Genomic DNA, 18,993 nt, shown 5'->3' on the forward strand with positions numbered 1-18,993 from the left:
TGAAATTTTTCCCTGATTTTCTCCTCACCACACTACTTAGTACCCTCTTCCCCCAAAAAACATTTGTCATCTGTTTTATTTTGTTTATGCTTATGTGTACATGTTTTCTCATTATAGAGTGAAAACTTCTCAGAGGAAGGGACTGCTTAATTTTTTTCTTTGTGTATCCATGCCTAGTAAAGTATCTAGAACTTAGTGGTACTTGATAAAACCTTATTGATTGGTTGTTATTTACTTTTGCTTTAATGGTTTCGTTACTCAGATAACTTTTAAGAAGGATTTGAAAGATTCAAAGTTATATATAGATGCAGTACAATCTTTTTAGAACATGGAATCTTATTATATGAGTTTTGGCATTTAAATAGAACTACTATCTATGGTAAAAACCCCATTATATCCCACTTAGTCATTCCAGCTATAGGTTGATAAAGGGAGGTTTACTTAGTATCATTCTGACAACCTAATTATAAGCCAGTATTTTTTCACAAAATACATTGGCAATGAATTCAACATTTTCTTTAGAACCAAATTCGATATAGGATTAGGGCATCTTAGGAGGGCTTTTTGAGGCTTCATTATCACCCATTAGATGTTTCTGTAGGGTGACAAGTATCAGGGATGATGCCATAGCAAGGTTCAATTATACAGTATTATAGCAAAGAAAATACAAAGATGTTTTAAGTAACTTACTTCAGTATTGTATTTTACTAGGATAGCCATATAGATCCAATGAGCTGTTTCTTTGGTATTGACTGTTGGTCCCCTTCCAGGCATCATTGAAAGACATTTCAGACCTTTTTTTCCTCTTCCTGTTTGTGAATCAGTGTCTTACATATTTTGTTAAAAATGCTTTTATTTTTTCTATGTAGTTCATAAGTAGTGTTCATATATTAACTCAGCTTTAACAATGGCAAGGTAATTTTGAACCCATTTCTAATACTTTACATAGTTAACCTTCTGTCATTGAATAAAGCTTCTCTTTTATTTATGTGTAGGAAAAGATTGGGTTTTTTTGTTGTGTCTTTGCTGAAGAATAAATTAGTTAATTTTTGGTTTTGATGTATAGTCTTCTTTTCATTCAACTTTTAGTTATGCAAGTTGTAGATTTATCAGAGCCATTTCTTTTTTTCCACATTCCTCCTTATGGCCTATATTGGACAATTAATTAGAGGTTATATCAGAAATCAGAAAGGTAACACTGAGAAAATATAAAGTTAAATTTAGTCAATTTTATTATTTTACTCTGGGTGAGAAAAGAGGTTGAGGTCAGTATGTAAGGGTCTGTTTTTTTTTTTAAATTACGTATTTGACTTATTTTTGCTTTGTTAAGTTAGCTATATTTTTATTAGATTCTTGACTTAGAATCAGAAGTCTGTAGTTGTCTATAATTTAAGAAAAAAGTATGAAACCATTCTTCTGACTTGTTATAGTTGCTGTTGCATTTGGGAGTATAACAGGAAGCCTTTAAAGCTTCATTCTTGGATTATCTAGTTAAAATTTTTTTTTGTCTAAATACAGATTTATAATATTTGTGATGCTGATTTTGTAAGTCATTTGAGTTTAAAGATCATGTTTTTCCTTTCTAACCAGGTTTGGCAAGAGATAAGTGTGGAAGCTAAACATGTTAAGGATATCATGAAAACACTAGAAAGCTTTAAATTAGATAGCACTCCTTTGAAAGCTGCTCATCACGAACTTCCAGCTTCAGAGGGAGAAGTTTGGTCTTTGCCAGTACCTGTTGAACGAAGGTAAGTAGGGATCTTTTAGGAGACATATTAGGAATAAATCAGAAATAAGGGTTTTGTGATTTTTGGCTAATTTAAAATAATTCTCTAATTACAGTTCATACCGTATCTAGTAATGTTGCTTTCTTAGCCTTCTTTACTACATCCTTGATAACTTTTGGCTCTTTATAAAAGTTTTGCCCCATCAATATAGAAATCTTAGTCCGGTAGACTGTCACACAAGAGAAAGTATCTTATAGGTGTTTAATAAATGCTTGCTGATTTATCGATTGAACAGAGATGAATCCCTTCTTTGCTATCAATTTTCTCATCTCACTCCTCTTATTTTCTGATTGTAAACTCCTAAAGTTTTTTACCAGTCATCTTAATGTTATTTTATCTTTGTTTCTTTAACATTTACACCTGTAAGTTCCTTTTTCCTGTACCTTTTCCTTCTCTAAGAAATCTTTGATGCTGTTGCCTCTTCCTTGGTAATCCATATTCACCTTGTTTTTTATGTTTCCCCATTAGAATGTATGTTCTTTGGGGCAGCCTTTCTTTGTATCCCTAGCACTAAGTGCTTGGCATACAGTAAGCATTTACAATAAATGCTTGTTGATTGATATGAATTTTCTAATAAATATTGCTGTCCATTGTCCAAACATCCTGACCCTGGAGAGACTCCCCTTTACTAGTGTAAATCAGAAAAAAATCTGTCTTCTAGTAATCTTGTGAAAGGAATTCCTCACTGAGTATGTGTTATTAGGTTCTTTCTGACTCTAAAATTCAGTGATGTTCATCTCTGAATAATGCAGATAACCTAATATTACTTACTCTCTTTGGAATTCTCTTTTCAGCTATTCATCAGTGGCTTCTCCAAGGCAATCATTTATTAATGTTTCGTTAACAATATCTCTAAGGTTAAACAAAATTTTGTAAAGTGCTTTATAAGCCTTCAAAGACAATATGACTGTGAATTTCTGTTATTTATAGTACCTCTACTGGAACCTGGTTTTTAATTCCCTAGACTATTACTGTAAAGCCTACTTCATTGGGGTCATTTGTTGCTTCTTTCCATCTTCATCTATCTATTTCTTCTTCATGCCCTTTAACCTGGTTTCCCTGAAGGTCCAATCCCCAATGTTCTGGCTTTTCTTACTTTATACTTATTTTTTCAGAAAGCTTTAAACTCTTATATTGCAGTAATGACTCACTTCAGCCTTGTCATCACTTAAATTCCAGTTGCCCAAAGAACATTTTTATTTTGATGTCTTTTCATCACCTCAGTCTCACACTTTTTAAAATGGGTCCTTTATTCTTTCTCTTTTACTAAGTTTTTTGTGTAGCTGACAAGTTTAGTTATTTTTTCTTGCTTTGGTCATTTTGAGTCTCCCATATCCAGTTTGTCTCACTTGACAATGTTGTTTGAATTGGTTACTTTTCAGATTAATTGTTTTTTCTTTTTCGTAATTGATGCTTTTTTTTTAACATCAGTCATTTTCTGATGTAGTCTCTGTCCTCCAAGTTATGAAAAAACAATTAAGCACAACTAACTGACAAAGCAACCCTTTCTGGCATTCCACATCCATAGTCTCCCACTGTTCTATTGAGATGAAGAATATACATTATACCCCATGTTCTCCAGAACCAAGATTGTTCATTGAAATTGAGTTGAGCTGCCTTTTTCTGTTAATCATTTTCTTTTTTGGCTTTTCCATCATCACCCCCATCACTGTTCCCTTTCTTTAGTGTCTTCCACCATTAGGTCATAAACTTCTTGAAGGCAGGGACTGTCTTTTTTATATTTGTATCTCTAGGGCTTAGCACAGTGCCTAGTACATGGTAGGTGTTTAATAAATGCTTATTGACTATTTATTGACTCCCATCTTGTTGCTACTGCCTTAGGTTAGTCCCCTATTAAATTTATGCCTAAATTGCTATAATAGTCATTTAGCTGATCTCCTGCCTTTATTTTCTCCCTCTGTATTTGATCACGTATATATTACCACTAGATTCATCTTCACTTTCATCATACTTTACTGATTAAGATCTATAGTGGAATTTGTTGCCCAAATTTCCAACCTAGCCTTCAGTCTTCCATCCCTTGGCCCTATTTATCTAATATTACATTTTCTTCCTAATGCTATCCAACATGAATCCTTTATTCCAGTCAGGAAGTTTCATTGTTATCCCTCCTGCTGGGGTCAGAGCCAGGAGACCTGGATTTGAATACTGGATCTGATACCTATTAGCTCTTTGACCACAGACATGTAATTTAACCTCTCTTGCCTTCACTTTCTTAATCTGTGTAGTGGGGATTAATAACACTTGTAGGTCCTTGCTGGGTTGTTGTGAGATACACATGTATGTGTATGAAGCTTTGTGTAAATGTCAGTTCTCTTCATCATGGTCATCATTAGTATGATTGGTTTTCCCTTTTGGCTGTTTTGCCTTTATGCTTTTCTAGCAGTCTAGCTCTTGTACTTCCTTTCACTTTAGTTCAAATCTTTCATAAAGCCACGTCTAACTACCCAAGCCCACAAGGATCCAGTTTTATATATCTTTCTTGTGTATCAACTAAATTATAAATTCATTTAAATTTAATTGAAAACAAGGACTTTGGATTAGTTTTACATTCTTCTCCGTTCCTGACACAATACTAAGAACACAATAATGACTTAATAAATACTTCTTGATGTGTCCAAATAATTTCAGAGATCCTTTTTCATGGTTACTGCTTTCAATACTACTTTTCTTCTTACTTTCAATTAATCTTTGGACCAAATCCACACCTTAGATTCAAATATCAGGACTCCCTATTTGTGCCTTGTTACCTCGTGCCTTTCATATTCTTTTTTTATCTTGTTCACTTTTTTCAGTCAGTCAAAATAACTTGTCCTCTGCCACCACCAGGCTCACCTGTTTTTATAGTATGATCTGTTTTCACTAATCAGACCATCACCAGGACCCAGAAAACGTCAGTCTCCTCAGTATAGTGACGCTAGAATCCACGGTAACCGTCCAAGCGCAGCAGTCAAGGTTCCTCATCGTCCGTCTTCACAAAATCCTAATAATGACAAAGGAAAAGCAGTCCGTTGTCGAGAAAAGAAAGAGCAACAAAATAAAGGAAGAGAAGAAAAGGTAAAAATTATTTAATTTTTTTCCCACAAGAAAAAGTGAAATTTCAAGTTGTATATTTAACAGATGGAAGTAAAAATTTGAGATTTTGGCTAGTTGTATTCCCAAACTATTGATTTTTCAAAGTAAGCTACAGTATAAAACTTCAGATAACCTGAACCCTACTAACCATAGCCCCAAATTATTAGTTTTCCTATATTCCATTGAACAAATGAAGGCAAACAGTATCACAGATATTCATCCTTTTTTGAAAAACCACACACACCCATCCAGCTTCTAGAACAGGCATGTACAACCTGCAGTCTGTGGGCCATGTGTGGCATGCGAAAGGATTTTGGGCAGCCTGTGAAAAAAATGTAGGAAAACATCCTGTACATTTTTCGCCAGCCACCCACAATCCTTTGGAGGGCCACAGGTTGTACAGGCCTGTTCTAGAAATATATACAAAATTAACAGCTGGAAGGGGCCTTGGTAATTTGCTAGTCCAATCCCACATCTTTATAGCCAAGGAACCCAAGGCCCCAAGAGGTTAAGTACCTCTCCCAAAGTTATGAAATTACCCAGGTCACACAGGGTAGAGCCTAAATATAACTCCATTTATTTTTCTTAGTCCAGTGCTCCTTTTTCTTTATTGTGCTGACTTCAATACTTTACATTCTGTATCCACCGTATTTATATATGTGTGTATGTATTCATGTATGTATCCCCACATACATGTACAGTGAGAATTGACACTTTGAATATAAGTCAGTTAGTTGGCAAAGATTGGCAGGAAAAAAAATTACTAATAAATGTAACGAAGATGACTTTTTGAAAATTATAGCAGAGTGTCCCGTTTCCCATGTATTCCAGGTAATAAAGGATTTATGAAGCAACTGAAGTCCTGGGAAATGAGATAAAAAGTTATTGATGAAGTCACTTATGTTTTTTTCAAATTTCACAGTATGTCTTTTTTTATTTGAGTTTCCATTTAGTAGATCCCACTGCATATTTTTTTTTAAAAAGCCTCTTATTTTATCTAATTGCTAATATAGGAATGTAAGCTTGGAGGAATAGGGTAAAAATAGAATTTAAGTTTGGACACATTGATGAAACAACTTGAAATAAGAAGGGAGTTAGCACCCTACCCTCACCCCACTTGTTTTTTTTTCTGTTTTTTAATATAAAACCTTTTATTATTTAACTTTTTTAGTAAAGTGTATATTTTACATAAGGATACTAAGTAGAATTTTTAGCCCAAAAAGCCCTTTACGAAGGTAAAGTACTATTCATATAGGTATAGACACATACATTCCTTTCCAGTAGTCAGAGAAGAGCTGTTTTTTTCCCCACAAAAGCCCACTTCTGAATTGAGAATGTAGATGAATACATTTAGTCTTCTAACCTGTTCACTACACATTAACTCTCTTCACCCTGTGAATAGGGAGGGGGGCAAGCTCTCTACTAATAAATAAGTAGTAATAATAAGATGTAAACTGTGTGAGAGTATTGAAGTTCAGCTGAAATAATGAGGCATTTTGAACAAGGTATTTGGGTACCAAAGGGAAAGAGCAAAAGAGGATTTTTTTCCCCTAGATCACATAAATAACAAGTAGCATGTTGATCCAGATATGGGCCATGTGATATTCCTTCAAATAATTGACTTCAGTGTAAACCTACAATTTTTCTTTCAAAAAGACATAATTTTGGAGTGCAAAGTATTGAAAATAGATGTTCTGGTCCCTTCCACCCATAAGCAAAGGTATCTAGGTTCTTTATCTACTCAAAGTTAGTAATAGATTTTTCTTAGCCTTCGTTGACTTAAGGTCATTAGCTGCCTATTTCCCTTAAACCTTTTTTAGGAATGTTATCCTTACCTCCATTCTTCCCATCAAATAGTGTTTCTGACCTTAGCTATTCCTGTCAGTGTCACTAGCCAGTTTTAGATATCCATAAGATCATCTTACTTTTCAAATTTTAAGCCAGTTTGATATTAAAAGTGACTAATGGAAAATATATTGAATGCAATTCATCTTTAAAAGAAAATAACAGAGGGAAAACTTTGCTGCAAATAAGTATCTGACAGTTTGTTTTTCATTTACAGATTTTTTTATGATATATAAAAAACTGCTAAGAGATGTGGGTTACAGAAAGTATGAGAAATTGTTTCTGCCTTGTCGTTTATTATATAGTTGGAAAAAAGACACACATCTGTGAGGTACAGAGTAGGAATTCTTTTTCATATTGAAAATGTTTCTTATAGTACTGGCTATAAATAAGACAGTTTGAGGAGAAATTATAATGGAAGAAGAGGTATGATGGCTAGTCTTACTGCTGCACCAGATTGCCATTAGGAAGCTATAGAAGGGGGAAAGGAACAAACATTTATTAAATGTCTCGTGTGTGCTAGGAGCTGTTCTAAGTGCTTTGCAATTGTCTCATTTGATCCTCATACCTACCCAAGGAGGCAGGTGCTATTATTATTATAAGTTGAGGAAACTGAGGCAGATAGGTTAAATGACTGATTCCAGGTCATGTAGCTAGGAAGTGTCTTAGGCCAGATTTGAACTTTGGTTTTCCTGATTGGGGGCCTGGCATTCTTATCCACTGGCTGCCATCTCGCTGCCTTTATAGAATTTCCAATGCTATGAGAAAATTAAGAATATGATTTCGTTTTATTTTAAAATGAATAAACTATTTTTAGCAGTAAAGTAGCAATCTATTTTAAGCTTAAATTTCACAACCATTAAGATGGGAAAGAGAGAGTGTTAGATATTGATTGCCCATAGAACAAATTTTTTTTTGATTTGTTAACTGGAAATTAGAGCTCCCTGTGCTTTAAATCTTAAAGCAGTAGATGGTGCCAACGTAAGACTTCTGCCTCAGTCTCTGTATTTAAAAAGCCAAGATTATTCATGATTATGGACAGTTTGTATTTGAAAAGTCTAAATAATGAAAATGTCGTGAGACTTAAAACCTTGTTTGTAGTGTGATTGTTTATAACAGGCATTATACAGTTAGTGAATTCTAGAACGTCAGGGTATGTATGAGTGAAAAAGCTATATCACTGCCTCAAAGAAAATTTCTCCTAGACAGTGCCCGAGAGGGCCGAAACCTAAGTAATCTCACTCCTTCCATCTTCTTTTTCCCATTAGTCTTACAAACTATGGCTAGACTAATAATCTTTTAAAAACTTGGCTTTCTTCATTCCACTTCTAAAGAATTGTACCCTATTGCCTTTTACTTTGGAGGGGGGCTGGAAGTACCACTGATTTGAGATCCCTGATTGAGATTATTTACCTAAATCTACCAAATGAGACACAATAGCATGACTATAAGGACAGTAGTAGGAATGAGCATAGCCATGTGCAAGAATATTAAGGAATGACCTACCTGATTGAATTGGAGGATGCCTGGAAAAAATAATAGTTGGGCAAGATTTTGAAGGGCTTAAAAAGAGAGACAGATGAGTTTTATTCCATTGTAGAGGGCAAAAGGAAATAGCCACAAAATGAGTGGCTGGTTAAGAATTGACACATTGTTAGAAAGTGGTAGTGGAGAACTGAGGTTGGGAAAATCCAAAACAGATTTATTTGTAACACTGATAAGAGCAGAGTAGGTACTGAAAATTAGACTGCAACCATAGGAGAATAAAACCTCTTTCTAACCTTAATTCTCTCCAAAAATTGTGCATTTCTCAACAAATAATCAACTTAGCTTAATAAACATATGACATTAGTCATTGATTTTTAATTAGCTAGCTAATCACAACATTAAATGTTTGAATTTGTTATAACACACACACTTTTTGTTTATATATAATTCTTTTTTTCCTAACCTTTTTTTTGGCTGGGCAATTGGGGTTAAGTGACTTGCCCAAGGTCACACAGCTAGTACATGTGTCAAGGACAGATTCGAACTCAGGTCCTCCTGACTCCAGGTCTGGTGCTGTACTCACTGCACCACCTAGCTGCCCTTTTTTTCTAACCTTTAAATTATTTTTAGACCCCCCCCCCTTTTTTTTTTTACTTTAATGTTGTCTGCCTTGTTTTTTGGTGAGGCAGTTAGGGTTCAGTGACTTGCCGAGGGTCAGGCAGGTAGTAAGTATCAGGTGTCTAAGGCTGGATTTGAACTTGGGTCCTCCTGACTCCAGGGCCGGCCAGCGTGTCATATTCTTTTCATGTGAAAATCAAAACTGCATGTAAAACTCAAGAGATATTGAGTATGGTGGTAGGATTTTTTCCTGGTCATTTCCTAGTAGTTCAATACTAATCTTAGTAGCATGTTAGCATTTTAAATAACAGCTTTATGTTTAGCACGTGGATTGTGTGTCTGACTCACTTAATTTTTTTCTCTTTGTGTGTGTGTGTGTGTGTGTGTGTGTGTGTGTGTGTGCGTGTGTGTGTGTGTAGAACAAATCACCTGCTGCAATTCCTGAACCAGAGACAAATAAATTTGATGGCACGGGATACGATAAAGACTTAGTAGAAGCTTTGGAAAGAGATATAATTTCTCAGAATCCAAATATTCGATGGTAAGTTACCAGCTTGTAACACAGTGAAGATTTAGATTTAGAAAAAAGTTGCTGATGATGGCTCATTGTCACAACATTTTTGAAGTTGAAATGAAGTTGTGAGTAATTTGTTGAAAGTAATCATAATACCTGACACATTAGGCCATTGAAAACTTCAAAGGTCTTTCTGTACCTCATTTGAGACATGACACCCAGTGAGGTGGCGTTCAGATTCTTATTTTATTGGAACTGAGAGAAGTTAGTCATTTGCCTAGTGTCCCACAGCTAGTTACTGTCTGAGGGGGATTCAACCCTTGACCTTTTCAACCAGTGTGAGTGATCATGTTGGGATCAGTACCCTGACATTGGGTTTGAAAAAGTATTTGAAAAAGTAACTTGCATTTGAGTTCTACTTCCTTTTGTCTGAGACTTCTACTTATTTAAGACAGTAATATTTTGGCCTATGCTTCTAACTGAGGTGAATTTGGCTCATATCTCTTTTACCACCTATAGAGAGGAAAATGTAATTAATTTTTGTGAACCTTTTCACTTTTTTTGTCTCCTAGACTAGCATAAATAGAAGTTAAAAAGTTTTTATGTTGCCTGTTGTTCTTTGGTGACCATCCTCTTAGAGTTGGGTGTGGGACTTCAGTATCTCAGCCTGTGTTGTTATACTTATTTTACAGTATTTGGTATTGCTAAAATCGGTGCTTTAGAAATTTGGCTTATACAACCTCACGATTGCTCTTTGTGTGTAGTAGTGGCAATGCTCCTAAGTAAGCAACTAGACTCAGTTCTTTCTAATTAAAAAGGATGACGTTTCCTTTTGTTTTTTGAATCCAGAACTAAATTCTGAGTTCTTTATAGAGACTTCACAAATACATGGAGATTTGCCTCTGTGTGTGTGTGTGTGTGTATATGTCATGCACACACACATATATCTCAGGTATTTTATATATGCACATGCATAGATTTATGATGATGAAGTTTTAAATCTATAAGGAACTGCTGATCTCTTCTTTTCTTACAGGGATGACATAGCTGACTTAGTAGAAGCTAAAAAATTACTCAAGGAAGCAGTAGTTTTACCTATGTGGATGCCAGAATTCTTTAAGGGAATTAGGAGACCCTGGAAAGTAAGTATTCCCCACCCTCTCAGTATTATGGCATCATCAGAGTAGTTGTGGCACATGCCCTAATAGAAACCAAAGTTTGCTTATTTTACACACCATAAACGAGTACAACGTGACTTTTAGGTAACTTCTAGATTGGTTCTGTGTTGAGTGAGTTTGAATGTGATAACATGAAGCATTTCAAAATTAATATGCAGGTAATTATCAGTTAAATACCTCAAGATTTTTATTTAACCACAGAATCTGAAATAACTGACTCTGATTTTTGAGGCAGCTAGTATAAAAAAAAGTGAATAAAAATAATAGATGTGATTGTTGAGCTTTAAGCAAGTTGAGTACTAGTTAGAATTATCCCAGGACACTAATAACATGGTTCCAAACACATAAGTTAAAAAGCATTGTGGAATGTGATCTAAGGGGAAGGGAAGAGAAGGCATTTATATAGTGCCTGTTATGTGCCAGATACTGCGTTAAGCACTTTTTACAAATATCTCATTTGATTCTCAATTCAGGGCCTCAAAAAATACAGGTCTTATGGGCTAGAGGAGTTAAGATAACTACTTTCCAGATGACTGAGCTTGTCTGAGCGCAAGGTGTGTTAATTGTTGAATGTTATATAGTAGCTATAATGTATCCTCTTTAAAATTTGTCTTTCTTGGTCAAGGGAGGAGTCTAGGAAGGGAAATAACATGTTCCATAAAACTGATTAAGTAGCCTTTTGCCTTTTTAATCATTTTAGTATATGTATGGGTTGTTTTGGAATTGGCAGAAGTGACTGTATTAAACAGAACCAATCACAGTTGTATAGGTTCATGTTAATTCTTTACTTACATTACTATATTTCCTACAGGGGGTGTTGATGGTTGGTCCACCTGGCACTGGAAAGACTCTGCTTGCTAAAGCAGTAGCTACTGAATGCAAAACAACATTTTTCAATGTATCTTCATCAACCCTCACCTCCAAGTACAGAGGAGAGTCTGAGAAGCTTGTTCGCCTCCTGTTTGAAATGGTGAATGTTTCAGAGCTCTGATGATTCCATACATTTTTTTTCTCCTATGTTTTTTACTTTATTTCTTTTAGGGATTAGAAAGTGAGTTGGAATGATTTCAGTGTATTCAAGAGACCAGGAAAACCTAGAATAACTAACTGGTATAGCATTTGCCTTAAGTCCAGTGATACCTACAATTGAAAACTGTCAACTGAAGCTTGTTTTTGTAACATAATTTCCCACTTGTCCCCTCTCCTTCCCCCCAGGATTGGTACCAGGTGTGATTTGGAATTGGAATTTGAAGTAATTCCTAGTGTGCCTTTTGTATAAATGTGTTGTTTCAGTGATTCCAAATCTCAACAACATAATTACAGTCATTTCAGTTGGTGAAAACCTTGAACCAAGTTTGTGGAGATTGGATCATTTCACTTTTTTTTTCAACGGGACATGTTAACCAAATACATTGTGTTTAATGGCCCAATTGTTGCCTTAAGTTGTTTGTCCTTTATTCGAGGTTTTTCTTTTTCATTCTTTCACCCTTTAAAAATCTGAATAAGAAGAAAAAATGTAACTCCTCAAATTCTGATGTAGTATTTTCAGCCTAAATTTCATTACTGATTTTGACTGGAAATGGCAAACCACTCCAGTATCTTTGCCAAGAAAAGCTCAAAAAGAATCATGAAGAAAAACCCCCAAAATACTGTCTTTGCCTTAGGAAGTAATATAGCTGTTATTAAGGTGCTATATTGCATGTCTCGTCATGATTATTTGGATATGTTGGTGGATTTAGCTTGTCTAATTGGGGAGGGTAATTGCAAGTTGTTGTCTTGCTTGTTAGATCTTTTCTTTTGAAATACGGTATAAACTTTATGGTATATAGTTTATGAGATCTGTCCTTTCCAGGGAAGCAGGAAGGCTTGAGTATAAGCCCAGGGATATAGGAAAGTGATTAGAACCAGTAGCTGAAATATGTATTATTCATTAGCTCAGATGTTTATTAAGTACCTGATATGTGCCAGGGCACTGTATCAGGTGATACAAATACAAAGACAAAAGGCCTTGCCCTTAAGAAACTTAGCTTCTGTGGGTTCTAGTTTGTATCTGTCAGCTCAGCTTTGCTGGCAGCATGGAGGGGACCTAAGGTCAGGCTTAGAGGGGCTTAAGAGTTAGGAAGAGACAAATTTAGTTGAGGGAACAAAGGCCATACCTTAAACAGTGTGTTGATCTGGACTGAGCAGTGGGGAGACCAGTACAGATGATTGATGTAACTTAACCACCAAACTAACTAAGAAGATCTAGCTAGTAGGATTTTAGTGAACTAACCAGAATAAGGGAGGGGGGAAGTATGCTTTGAGAGGGAGCCATGCCATAGACATTCCCAATACAGTGAGATGGAAGACCTAAAACTTGAAGGTGGGGAAAAGCTCTGCAGCTGACGGAGGCCTGGAGTCCTCAGTCTCTTGCCTCCATATTTTTACACAGATTGTTCCCTTATGCATAGAATTCTTTCCCTCTCACTTCTGCCTCTTGGAAGCCTTACCTTCTTTCCTCCTTATGATCTGACCTTCCTGACCTGACCCTTCCCCCTCTGCCTTTTTTTGTGCTTTCTCCTCAAATTGCATTTATTTACCTTTTTATGTAGTGTATGCACCCAGTAAAATGTTAAGTTCCTTGAGAGCAAGGAGTATTTTTCATTTTGTTTTTTATCCTCAGTGCCTTGGATATATAGTGAGTGTTTAATAAATGCTATTGAATTGAGAGGGACAGTAAAAGTTTCCTTTCTGGGAAAATATTGCATGATGTTTCAGCATTCAAATCTCAAGTAGTATTCAAGTCTTTATAGAAATGAAATTTCCTTTTTGGTAGAATGGATGACTTCTTAACCCCTGTGAAGTATTTGGATAGAAAATCAAATTAAATTTGAACATCATAAACCTTGAAAGTTAAGAATAATTAGATGATAGCCCTAAATCAATATAAGCAGTTATTAGGTACCTGCTTTATAGCAGACAACTTTGTCTTAATTAACACTGTGTACGTGTTCAAAATGAATACAAGGTAGTTTTTAGTGGGAGGAAGTAGTAGTTATAGCAGTCAAGAACAGCTTTGTGTATAAGGTAGTGCTTAACTGAGTCTTAAAGGAAACCAAGGATTCCCAGAAATGGAGTGGAGGGAGTGAGTACATTCCAGGCCTGGGAGACAGCAGAGGAAATGTCATGTGTGAAGAGCAGCAGAGAGGCCAGAATGACTGAATTATAGAAGGTGTGGAGAAGTATAATGTATAAAAAGATTAAAAGATTGTGAAGGTCTTTAAGTGCTATCGTTTACATTTCATCCTTGAAGTATGAGGGAGCTACATTGACATCTAATGAGCACAGAAGTACAACATTGTTAGACTTGCACTTCAGGAAAATTATTTGCACAGCTTTATGGAGTGGGCACAGGCTCGTAGAGAGTCTAGATGATTACAGTAGGCCCAGTAAGAAGTGATGAAACCCAAACTAAGGTGATGGTTCTGTGAGTAGAGAAAAGGGAACATGTAAGAAAAGTTGGGGAGATAGAAATGACAAGATCTGACAACTAATTGGACAAGGGATGAGTGAAGAGTCAAATTATTTTAATATATTCTAGTAAACTATGAAACTTCTAGTATATTTAAATTATACTCTAATTTTCTAAAATTCATCCACTTCTAAAATGTGCTAGGTGCTATATCTCTTATAATTACCTTTAAGGCCTGACTTCCTTTCTAGAAAGAAGGATGGTTAAAAGAATTGTTTTTTACTTAAAAGCAACTGCAGCATAGCATAATTTAGATATTATTTCATCCCTTTGTAATTCCAGTTGTTATTTAGGCTTAAACCTCATAATTGGTAAATACTTTAAAATTTTTAAGCCTGTTTGACAAATAGCATCTGTAGCCCTCAAAGTTGTTCATAATTTGACTGGTAGGAGCTGCTATGTTCTGTTTTTATGTTCCTTACTTCTTTCCCCAAAAGTTGGTTTATATATAACCTTGTCGAGCCTGAAACATTATTCTAAAGATGGATTTAATATTTTGGCCTGCATATCAGTTTGTAGAATGGAATGTGCTTAAAGTGCCCCTAGAAATCACCAGTATATTATTAAATATTTGTTTTACCTACTTTTTTCATTGCCTTCATAAATGGGAGGAAAATCTACTTATTTCATTAAAGTAGAAAAGAATGGTAATTTCATTTCCTTTATTCTTAATATTCCTTGGAGGATAGTGCCTTAACAAAAAAAAAAAATTAACCCACCGTAAGACTTCTAACTAGGTAGGTAGCTAATATATTGTAGTGGAAAGAATGCTGGATTTAATTTCAGAAGACCTGGGTTCATATCTTGGCTTTGTCACTGCCTGTGTAGCTATGGGCAAATCATTTAACCTCCCTAGGCATCCGTTTCCTCATTTTCTTTAACTGTCAGATACAGAAATTGGACTAGATGACATAATTTGTGATCTTGTGACCTTTCTAGAATATATGTAAATAAACATTTGCAACTGTGTATAATTGTTCTTCTTTTGCCCTTTTTCTGGCATTATAGTCTATAATGCATTGTTTGTCTTTAAAAAATATATATGTATATATATGTATGCATATGCATGTATACCTCTATATGCATATACATACATATGTGTATACGTATAGCTAGCTAGATACTTTATTCATTAGAAGTGATCTGGAATATGTTGCACATGTAAGATTAGAACACATGAAAAGGATGTGTAGAGAGTTTGTGATTTAACTTCTCTCCCTTTCTCTTGAAGAGGTAATATAGTATATAGTGTAGTGGAAAAAGTAGAACTGGCCTCAAAACCAGGAAGACCTAAGTTCTATTTCTCTCTTTTTTTTTTTAATTTATTTTTTATTTTTTTCATTTCTCTCTTATAATACGTACTGGCTGTGTACCTGTAGGTCTAATCACTTAACCTCTCCAGTGCCTCAGGAGACTCTTAAGACCAGAAATTGCATTTGCATTAGAAGAGGGAATGTCTTTCATACAAGGTCCTTACACCAATGAAATTCACAGGTCCAGATAAAAAAAAAAATTCACTGGAAAGAAAGGTACTTAGTTAGCTCTTCTATAATTGGCCACCTATCTGCTGATTTGTTTTAATATAACCTGGTATCGTGTTATTTTTTTTATTTAGGCTCGATTTTATTCTCCAACAACAATATTTATTGATGAGATAGATTCCATTTGTAGTCGAAGAGGAACTTCTGAGGAGCATGAAGCAAGCCGAAGGGTAAAAGCAGAACTACTGGTTCAGATGGATGGTAAATAAATTTACTTTGGGAGAAGTAGGGATAAGCATCTGGAGCATTCCCTGTACTTAATCAATTCCCTCCTGTCTCTTCAAATCTTGGGCTTTTACCAGCCAAAGTTTTTCATAGGACTAGAGGTGGTGAACTTAGTAAAAGTCCCAGAACTGTTCATGGGCGTTGGTAGCAATGACCCTGGCTGGAACTCTTGGTGCATATTAAGAGGGCTGCAACGTAGCAGATGTTTTACATAGCACCTTCCAACATTCATGTATGGTGGTTAACCCCCATCTTCACACTTAATGCTAAATTATAATAGTTCACATTTATATAATGCTTTACTGTCTCATTTGATCCAATAGAATGTAAATTCCTTGAGGTTAGGAACTTTATTGTGTTTTTTTTTGTGTGTCTCTTGCCAGATACGGTGCTAGCCAATAGTAAGTGTTGGTTGAATTGAATAGAACAACCTTGAATTAAGTTAATTCATGCACTGTTACCTATATTTTACAGATGATGAAAATGAGGCTTAACGAAATTAGAGGGTTAGCCTAAGGTCACACAATTAGTAACAGTCAGAGTGAGGTGTTCTGATTACAAAACCAGCTCTTTCCACTATATCTGGTTGTTTCTCAGTGCTAATAGGATTAACATGGTATTGGTTTTTCTTTTTTAAGCCTATTTGACAAATATGGGACAGGCTATACTTTTGAAAAAACATTTTATATGTTCATTATTTTTATTGATAACCATTGAGCCAAATATTTTATAATCATGATTTTAAAAGTGATTATCAGTGTAGTAATATTACTGTTGTATTTTTTCAACATGACTTATGGGACCAGACTCTTTTCTTCTTCCTCCTCTCTCTTCTTTTAGGTGTTGGAGGGGCTTCTGAAAATGATGACCCTTCCAAAATGGTTATGGTTCTTGCAGCTACTAATTTTCCTTGGGATATTGATGAGGCTTTAAGACGACGACTAGAAAAAAGAATTTACATTCCATTACCATCAGGTATTGTTACTTAACTTGTAACGTATCTTTTTTTAAAAATTGGGCATTAATAGATTTCTTCGTAAGAGAAAATGGTGCTGCATATTAACATCTTAATGTCTAGTCATTTTAACCATTTGAGTACTTTCAGTTAACAAAAATCAATTCGCTCTCTCTCCTAGTCTCTCCCTCCCTCTATTGCAAAAAAGAAAAGCAAAATCCATTTTAATAGATATGCATGGTTAATTGAAACAAATCCCTACATTGATTGCTTGTTTCCCATAGCCCTTTCATCATTTGTCTTTTTTTTTTGTCAACTGCCAATCATGATTATGAGGTAGAACCTGAGAGTTGCTTTAATTTTCATTTCTCTAGTTATTAGTTAGTTGGGGCATTTTTTCACTTGGTTATTGATAGATTGGATTTCATCTTTAGAAAGCTGTTCATATATCATTTGACCATTTATCAGTTGGGGGAAAGGGTTCTTTGAAGGCTCTCTCTACAACTAAGGCACAACAGTAGCAAGTACTTGTAGGGAAGCATGCTTATCTGCACTGACTAATTAAATGAGAGGGTGAAGTATTACAAAGGAGCTCCCCTAGAAAATTGGTGTGAGAGTGGGAGAAATTACCTAATTTATTTGTTGAGGGCTTAATTTTTTTTCTTCCCGTTTCTGATGTTTGTCTAGCAAAGGGCAGAGAAGAGCTCTTACGAATAAATCTACGTGAACTGGAGTTGGCTGATGATGTTGACCTTGCAAGCATAGCAGAAAATATGGAAGGTTATTCAGGTGCAGATATTACCAATGTATGCAGGTAGGAATTCTTTTGGATGGAAGGTATTGTAGGTGTTGGTTTCCTTAGAGTTCTTAGGTTATATTAAGTTAAATGAAACCTCAAGTCATCTTAAACCCTAAGTTAAAAGTTGGCTTTGAAGAGAAAAAATGTTACATCCTGTTCTGCTCAGTTGAAAATTTAAGCTATGTTTCACATGTGTGTCTGTGTATCAGTAATGTAGCTATATTTCACAGCTAGGCCTTCTCTAGGTTCAGTGATGCAACATTTCTTGTGCTATGCTTATGTACAATATGGAAAAATCTTGGCTAGTAAATAGTTTAGAATGGCCAGACCTCAGGAGGAAGGTCTTTACTTGAGTGTCTTAGGGATCTGTCCTTTGAACTGGTGCTGTTGAACTTTTAAAAAAAAAAAAGTATCATGGGTGACACAGTCACAGAAACAGAATTGAAAGGGACCTCAAAACTCCTATGATCCAACTCATAACTGAGCAAGAATCTTCTCTATCACATAACCAATGAGTGGTCATCTAGCCTTTGCTTGAAAACTTCCAGTTACAGGGAACCCATTACTTACTGAGTCAAACCAGGGAAGTATTAGGCATTTTTATTTATGTGAAACAGAAATTTTTGCAGCTTCTACTTTAGGCAGCTAGGTGGCACAGTTGATATAGAGTGCTGGGCCTAGAGGCAGGAAAATGGGAATTTAAGTTTAGTCTCACCAGCTGGCCAAGACCCTGGGCAATTCACAGCTTTTGCCTGCCTCAGTTTCCTTAACTGTTAAAAGAAGATAATAAACCCTTACCTCACAGGGTGGTTGTTGTCAGAATCAAATGTGATAATATTTGTAAAGTGCTTAGCATAAAGCCTGGCACATAGTAGGCACTTAATAAATGCCTGTTACCTTCTCTTTCTACCAATTTCTTTTGGTCTTCTTGACAGCATTTCAAATGTTTCCAGACAATTCTCTCCACACTCCCAAACCTACCCCTACTCCTCATTCCCCACAAATCTTATGGCAAAACATCCTTATTTCTTTCAGCTAGCCTACATAAGGCATGTTCTTTAGCCTCTTCAGTATTCCTTTTCAGATGCTCTAAGCTTAAAGGGGCCTTTCCTGATCCCTATTCCAAACCTCCAACAACTGTCTTGCCTACTATGGTTAGCTCCCATCTACTTTGTGTTTTGTTTATATACTTGTGACATATATGTATGTATAGATAGATGTAGACACACACATAGATATTCACAAACACACTTAGTAAGTATTTAATAAACATTTATTGTGGTCTGACCTACAAAAAGTAACATGGTACTATCACCTCTCTGTCTCTGGAGACTATGCTTCATTTAATACAGCCTAAGATGATGTGATACCTTTTGAGGAGGGGGGAGTGCCTATCATATTCTTAATTTTATGAGTTTCAGTCTACAAAAATGCTT

General features: G+C 35.4%; 1 protein-coding gene across 2 annotated transcripts in view; it reads left to right on the plus strand.

Annotated features, from left to right (window-relative positions):
* KATNA1 (katanin catalytic subunit A1) overlaps positions 1-18,993 on the plus strand; it is a 31,796-nt gene that overhangs the window by 10,188 nt on the left and 2,615 nt on the right. For both annotated transcript variants that reach the window (XM_036766790.1, XM_036766789.1), the window contains exons 3-10: positions 1,591-1,748; positions 4,679-4,865; positions 9,254-9,375; positions 10,385-10,490; positions 11,338-11,496; positions 15,653-15,779; positions 16,644-16,778; positions 17,446-17,572. In XM_036766790.1, the coding sequence (XP_036622685.1) occupies positions 1,591-1,748; positions 4,679-4,865; positions 9,254-9,375; positions 10,385-10,490; positions 11,338-11,496; positions 15,653-15,779; positions 16,644-16,778; positions 17,446-17,572 (1,121 nt within the window). The remainder of the gene's footprint in view (positions 1-1,590; positions 1,749-4,678; positions 4,866-9,253; positions 9,376-10,384; positions 10,491-11,337; positions 11,497-15,652; positions 15,780-16,643; positions 16,779-17,445; positions 17,573-18,993) is intronic.

Source organism: Trichosurus vulpecula, chromosome 7, assembly GCF_011100635.1.
Source record: "Trichosurus vulpecula isolate mTriVul1 chromosome 7, mTriVul1.pri, whole genome shotgun sequence".
Lineage (NCBI taxonomy): Eukaryota > Metazoa > Chordata > Mammalia > Diprotodontia > Phalangeridae > Trichosurus > Trichosurus vulpecula.